The 7,851-nt window shown below is 34.5% G+C and overlaps 1 protein-coding gene across 1 annotated transcript in view; it reads left to right on the top strand.

Moving 5' to 3' along the window:
- Nucleotides 1–7,851, top strand: part of loxl4 (lysyl oxidase-like 4) — a 25,917-nt gene that overhangs the window by 10,016 nt on the left and 8,050 nt on the right. Inside the window, exons 4-8 of the mRNA XM_016293051.1 lie at nucleotides 1,030–1,068; nucleotides 1,193–1,406; nucleotides 2,501–2,681; nucleotides 5,834–5,988; nucleotides 6,984–7,151. Coding sequence (XP_016148537.1) covers nucleotides 1,030–1,068; nucleotides 1,193–1,406; nucleotides 2,501–2,681; nucleotides 5,834–5,988; nucleotides 6,984–7,151 — 757 coding nt within the window. The remainder of the gene's footprint in view (nucleotides 1–1,029; nucleotides 1,069–1,192; nucleotides 1,407–2,500; nucleotides 2,682–5,833; nucleotides 5,989–6,983; nucleotides 7,152–7,851) is intronic.

Here is a 7,851-nt window from a genome sequence, read left to right on the forward strand (position 1 = left end):
TATATATATATCAATTAAAAAAAAACTGAAATTATATGCATCATATACGTTTATTTATTTATTGGCATGACCGCTATAAATGATCATTTTTAGGCTGCAGTTCTGCAGCTTTAGATCTACTATAATGTTACTGTGCTACAGAGTGTCATATGGTAGAAACATCCAGAATATTTTATGAGGTAATTAAACTGGAGATTCCACACAGCATTTAAATTTGGTTGCTCTTCTGTTGACTGATATTCTCTTTTGAAATTCATTCATTAAGACAGCTCCATCAGGAGAATGATTGTATACATTTTTTTATTTAATTTTCCTATTTTAAAAGTGCATTTGATAAACTATTTTTTAGAGAGCAGTCAGAAAAACAGATTCAGCAAAATAAAAGTTGTGTGTCAAACATATATCCCATGGGTTACCAGGCTAAATCCTCTGTAACTACCACATTTAGCTGGACAGACGGTGATGATGGCAGTGATGATTTCATGTGTCACAGGTGTGTTATAGAGGGCAGGTGTTCTTGGGTGGATCTCTCTCTCTCTCTCTGTCATTCTGAGTATAAGTTTGTCTCAGTTTGTTTTATGGGAAGTCTTGCTGTGCCCATTCTGGGATACCAGCATGCCAGTGGAAATATCTGTTTATAGAATGTACATATTTGAAAGCCAGTTTAGTGGTAGATTTAAGTTAAAACATATGTGTATGTTCTTTGATGTCTCAGTCTGTGGGCCATACATTTTTATTATTATAAAAAAAGCAATGTAAATGGATGAAACTTTAGTTTGGAGTGCTGACTGTAGCATTATCTTGAATAAAGACACAAATGGTAATGAAGATCTGGAACAGTGAGTTTTAACTGCCTGCTAATGATAAAACCTCATGTGGCCTATGGCTTTCTGTACATTTATATTGTTTTATTGCCAGTGTAATATTGTTATTTTTGCTGGTCAGTCTGGAGGAACAGCACCATAAATTGCACATTCTTTCTCAGCTCTTTTCAACTTTTAAAAGTTTCTTATTTTTTTTCATTTACAGAAAAATATGGGATAAGAAAGTCAAGGATTCAACAACAAGGTGAATTCAGTTGACTCTTCTTTGGCACTTAACATATTGCTTTACCACACATCAGAGCATATTCTTGTACTCTTAATTGAACTCTTAATGTACCACTGCTCCTGTGACCTATAATGTCTCCTAGATTGAGTCAGATGACCAAGAAGAAGGGATTCTGGGTTGAGAAAGTACATTGCTTGGGCACAGAGCCCAGTCTGGCAGAGTGTCATGCCCTGCTGTCAATCCCTCGAAGCCCGGGCCCCTGTAAGAACGGTCGCCATGCAGTGGCCCGCTGTGTCCCAGGACCGCAGTTTGCGCGTATGTCCTCTGGCAGACCCCAGGCACCTCACCCTGCAGAGGTAATCCTAAAAACATTTTGGTTATTCAGTTAATGACTGGCTTTAATGACTGGCAAAAATTAAATATTTATATTTTTTAATAAAAAAAGTTTATCAGTCGTCATAATTGCATTTAATGGGTTATACCGATTAAAAAAGTAAAATAAATTACAAAAAAATCAATCAACCAACCAATCAACCAACCCCCCACAAATAATTACTAGAATCAAATACGACCCTCATTATGCTGTTATTGAAATTAAAATATCATACTTTTAAAAAAGCTTTAAAGAAAAAATACTGTTCTTGGCACACAACATAAGGAAAGTAAATAATGTGTTATGATTTTTGACTTTTTGCACTGATCTTCAACCCTGTTAAACCCTGATGTCTTGCATATAATAGAATTAGAAATAGAGCAGGCATATACACCATTGTTCAAAGGTTTGGAGTCAGTTTATTTTTTCTAAGTAAATTATTACTATTATTCAGCAAGGATGCATTAATTTGATCAAAAGTGACAGTAAAGACTGTTCACAGATTGTTAGATTGTTACAAAAGATTTCTATTTCAAATAAATGGTGTGCTTTTTAACTTTCTGTTCATCAGCATTGATCATAATTAGAAATGTTTAATTAGCACCAAACCAGCATATTATAATTATTTCTGTTTCATGTGATGCAAATATTTAGTTATTATAATTGGTAATATTTCCCAATATTTACAGCTTTTACGGCAAATGTCACGAGTTACATTTCTTTTCGGTTACATTTAGTGATTTTTAAGTTTAGTTTTCTTTTTTAACAAGAGACACTGAAACTGAGTGATGCTACCATAAAGTATTTACTTTTATGTATAGGAACCTTACTGTTAGGGGGTTTAAATAATGTAGTACTTTAGAGTTAGGCTTAGCAGTTTGCAAAGCTATAACCACATATTTAGGGTTGGGGTTAATATTATGTAAGAATCAGTCTATGAAAAACCCATATTTGTCAACCGCTAATCTGCAGATTGGAGAAGGCATGTACCCCACTGGTGCTCCCCAAATGTCTGTTGTGGTTAAAACCCTAGTACTTGAAATTGTAACCTTGTCAATCCTTCTTCCCATCTCATAGCTGTCAGTGCGTCTGAAGGCAGGACCACGTCTGGGAGAAGGAAGAGTCGAGGTTCTCCGTGAGGGAAAGTGGGGAACCGTGGTTGACCACCTGTGGGACCGGATCTCAGCCAGTGTGGTGTGCAGAGAGCTGGGCTTCGGCACTGCCAAAGAGGCTCTTACCAGAGCATACATGGGTCAAGGTGAGAATTAATTTAAGCTTAAATGATCCCATGAGGGCGAGTAAAAGATAGAATTTTCATTCTTTGATGACCTGTTCCTTAATCTGCTTCGAGTCAATATAGTGTTTATAGGAAGAAGGTGATTCATAACTACGAACGTGATTATGATCATACTGAGTTTTCCACATGATTCCACAGTAGTCTGAGTCTGAACTTAATTTGTAAGCACTGCTTATCTATAGGATACACCTGTCTGCAGCTGAATATAAAACAGAGATTATGTTTTACATAATGCGATATCACACTCTCCAGGGTGCAAAACATGAATTCCACATCAGTGATGAGGCTTTAAGGCAAGGAACTTTCCCTGAACTTTCTGTGGCTCAGATCCACACTGCATGTGAGTTTACTTTGGCTGAGTGAGACAAAGCTCACCGCTGATCTATATTCCAAGGGGAATCGGTCCAATCTGACAAGATGGGATAATTGCTCTGCCAAACAGAAGTGATGACAGTAGCTATTTATTGAAGACTTCCCAATATTGCTCTGATGAAAAACACAGCTGCAATGTTTCACAGTTTTTATTTAAAGAAAGGAAGTGAAAAGGGTTTTGACTCATAAATGTTTTATGTTTTATCAAGTGCCACCGTTCAAAGAAGTGAAAGAATGTCATGTTGATTTATGGATAATGATGATTTTAGGGGCCTGTTATTTTGAAATATATATGCTGTGTACTGCACCGGTAGTGACCCACATGAGAGTCCAGACACTTGAAATGAACCAGCGTAAGGTTGATGCTTTCATGTTTTGAAATAGTCCAGTCAAGGTCTCAGTTTAACTTGCCAAGTGCCAAATACTGTAAGTACAAGCAGTCTTTGATGTGTTACTTGCCTGTTGGCTGATAATTTTATTAGAAATGCTACTTTTACATTTCAGTTTAAAGCAACCATGGTGCCTGTTAGCTTGAACAACTTTTTAATTTATTTCTTGTAGTAAGCAGACTACAAAAGTTGGCGATCAGTAAATGTTTTATTTTTTTAAAGGAATGTATTCTTTTATTCAGCAGGGATGCATTAAATTGATCAAAGGTGAACGTTTGTAATATTACAAAATATTTCTATTTTATGACCGTATTTTTCATCGCTATATTTTATTAATCACAGAATCTTTATTTTTCTTAATTAAGCAGCACAGCTGTTTTCATTATTGATAATAATAATCCAATCAGCATATTAGAATGATCTCTAAAAGGTCATGTGACACTGAAGACTGGAGTAATGATGCTGAAAATTATATATTAAAATAGAAAAAGTTATTTTAAATTGTAAAAATATTTTCACAATGTGACACTGAAGACGGAAATAATGACTGCTGAAAATTCCGCTTTATATCACAGGAATAAATTACATTTGAACATATAATAAAATAGAAAACAGTTATTTTAAATTGCAATCATATATTTAATTTGATCATATTTTAATCAAATAAATGTAGCCTTGCTGAATGTCAGGATGTACTGATATTTACATTTTAAGTGTAGTAGCACACGACACAATGAGGAAAAGTTTTGATTGAGCCATTTAAGTTCGAATCATGCTGTTAACAAGAAAAGGTGAACAAAATATGTCTCATGCATGTCTGTTTTAAAATTTTTTAATTTTTTTGTCAATCAATGGGTTTTTCAGTGACTCTTAACTTTCTTGCTCGGCCCCTAATCTTTGATTACATCCTTGATTATATGTAATATTCTCTGTGAGGGAACATTTCCATATTAACCCTCAGGGTTTTAGCCAATCTCTAGCAATTTGCTTCCCAGAAGCGAGGCTGAATAGGGTGCTGTGTTTGCTTTTGGGCTCTATCATTTTTGTTTCAAAACTAAACAGCTGGTCATGATTTCTTTGCTCTGGTAGAAATAGGACTTTTTGAATTTAGCCGAGCACAGTGCAGTAGCACGTAACCACTGTTTTTCCACAGCAGTTCATGCAGCTTTCTACTTCATTTACCCTTATTTTCCCCAGCATGTATTTCTGAAATTGGGAAAAACTATATAATTACTCTTACGCTAATGTTGCTGTGGTATATTTATGCTGTGTAGTTGATTTCACATCCTTGTGAGATTTATATCTGAAGTTTTAGCATAATGCTCACGTTAGGCTCTGATTTACTACACACAATGTTTTTATGCCACAGTAAACAAGAGGGAAATTAACTGTGATATGATCTGTTATGCAGTCAAGCTCTTTTATATCCATAGAACTTCAAGAATGTGATGATAATGATTTTACAAAATAAACAGATCTGATCAGATTCATGTGTGGCCTTCTGGTGTATGATGCACTCTCAGAAAAAAAGGTACAAAACAGTCACTGGGGCAGGATACAAAAGCTAAAAGATACATCTTTGTATCATATTTAACCCTAAATAGCACACTACAGTATTTTAAAAGTATGGGCATATTAGCAGTGCTAGTAATTTATTACATGTAATCTGGATTAAGTAATCAGATTACAAAAATGATGTACTTGTAATTAGATTTTATTACATTTTAAAATGCTCATAATCAGATTACAGTTACTTTTATTTTATACATTTGCTTTTATACATTTGTAAAGTCTTCCAACATTTCATCAACCCACAAAAAAACCCTGTAGTTCTTTCATGAACTCCAGTTTAGGAAACCTTGACATAATGTAATGTTTAATACACTTCATGATGCTGATAACAAAGAATGGAATATATTTAAGGCCAAAAGTAATCTAAAGGTAATCAAAAAGTAGTCAGAATACATTACCTAATTTGTATAATCCAATAGATTACATTTCAAATGACAATTTCGGTCATGTAATTATCAGTAACAGACTCCAATTTGTAAGTAATCTACCATAGTGTACATATTAGTACCTTTTAAAAGGTACCGCCCCAGTGACAGAGCTATGGAGTGAAAACACAGTGATCCTCTATAGATTTACATCAGTAAAGAACAATATTTAGTCTGTGAAAATGGCGGACAGCATTTTTTTAAGGAAATGTTTAGGAAAAGGGTCAGTTAGAAAGTATCTAGTGTTCTCTGTGCCTGAAAGTACTCAAATAGGCCAAGTGTTTGTTATTTTGTTTTATATTTGAGACTTTGTGACGCGCCAGTGACATTTACTGTTTGTTTGTTTGTTTTACAGGGACGGGGCCGATCCACATGAACTCAGTGCAGTGCACTGGCATAGAGCGCTCCATTTTGGATTGTTACTTCCAGGAAGTCCCTCCCTGGACATTCAAACACAGCCAGGATGCTTCTGTCAAATGTTATGTTCCTAAGACAGGCTTTGAGACCACGGTAAGCAAAATGATCACAGGTTACTCTGATATGATTCTACATGCTGTGAAAAATATGCCCACTCCTGTCATTCATGCTGTCTGCACAGCCTCCGAAGATGCTTGGATATTTAAGACTTTTACATTATATAATAAATTATATTGGGTTTATTAAGAATAAATATGCACAATTAAAATATCTTTGTATTGTATAGCATTTGTTTTTTAATAAATATGCAGACTAAAATGTATTTATGCATTATGGGGTAATTACTTTAAAAATACACAAATATTTTTTTGCAATAAATGGCATTTATTGTATATACATATACGGATTTAAAATGTTTTTTTGATTATTTGATGCCTTTTGACATTTATTTTAAATATGCACACTTAAAATATTTTTGCATTATGGCATTTGTTTTAAATAAATATACAATCTTAAAATGTCTTTGCATTTATGTAATGCATTATATAGCAGTTATTGTATATATGCACAAATAAATGTTTTTGCATTGAATGACGTTTCATTAAAATAAATGTACAGACCTAAAATGTATTTACAGTGTATAATGCATTGTGTGGCCATTATTATATTTCATATATTATATCATGTTTTAAATATTCACAATTTAATGTTTTACATTAAATGCATTTATTTAAAATAAATATACAGACTTGAATATCTTTGCATTATATAGTGCATTATATAGCAGTTATTAATTTTTGCATTAAATGACATTTATTTTAAATAAATATACAAACTTAAATGTCATAAGGCATTATATAACCCAAAAACATTTTATTTTAAATATTCACGCTTTGTCTTTACATAATATAATGCATGATATGTCATTTATTTAAAATAAGAGTGAAGTTAGTTCTGAGAAAATCTCTAGCATATGCCATGACATTTTGACATTTTTAAATGTGAGTTAAGTGTCCAAAAGTGTTCAAATACTCCTTGAGGGTACTGTATGTGTAGTTTTGATGTCTGTGAGCGTGTTTGTGTTTCAGGTGCGTTTGGCGGGCGGCAGGGACCCGGCTGAGGGTCGTGTAGAGGTGCTCATGGAGATTGGGGGCAGAAAGCGCTGGGGCACGATTTGCAGTGAGAACTGGGGAATAAATGAAGCCATGGTGGTATGCAGGCAGCTGGGCTTTGGTTTCGCCGCACGGGCCCATCAGGTGAGACTGCTGAAGAATGTTGTGTTTTCCAGTAATATCGCTCTGAATATGTCTCGTCTTGTTTGCCTCGGTTTGTGTGCATTTGAGAGCTTCCTGTGCATGTTTAGGGGCACAGGGCAGGATATTTCTAGGCAACATTAGTGTTATACAGTAGTTGTTTTGTGGAGGTGAAGAGGTGGGACAGGTTAACGGGAAACTGTGTATTTTCAGACAGAATGGCAGGTACATTTGGTATGCGTCCTGCACATACTTCATCTGTTTTGAGCAATAGTTGAGAACAGGAATCAAGACAGTTATACTTTCAGGGCACATTGCTTACCTTAATACTGTCTCTCTACCACATGTGCAGTATGAGGTAAATCTCATAAAGAAATAATAAATCATGCTTTTCATAAAGAAAATTAAACCTATTTTCAGCATTTAATTTTATCCCAATTTTCATTAAACTTAATGTGGAAAAAAATATCACTAAAATGGAGTGAAAATCATCCAATCTCTCTCTCTCTCTCTCTCTCTCTCTCTCTCTCTCTCTCTCTCTCTCTCTCTCTGCATTAAATGTGAATTCAGTATAATTTAAATATTATTGTTTTTCACATTATGATTATAAAAATTAACCCCACCCCCCAATATGTGATGAGAACTGGACAATTAATGTGCTTTATTGTCATAAAAATATTGTCACAATGCCCCCCCCCCCCCC

The sequence above is a fragment of the Sinocyclocheilus grahami genome, unplaced genomic scaffold, assembly GCF_001515645.1.
Source record: "Sinocyclocheilus grahami isolate Dianchi unplaced genomic scaffold, SAMN03320097.WGS_v1.1 scaffold297.1, whole genome shotgun sequence".
Taxonomy (NCBI): Eukaryota; Metazoa; Chordata; class Actinopteri; order Cypriniformes; family Cyprinidae; genus Sinocyclocheilus; species Sinocyclocheilus grahami.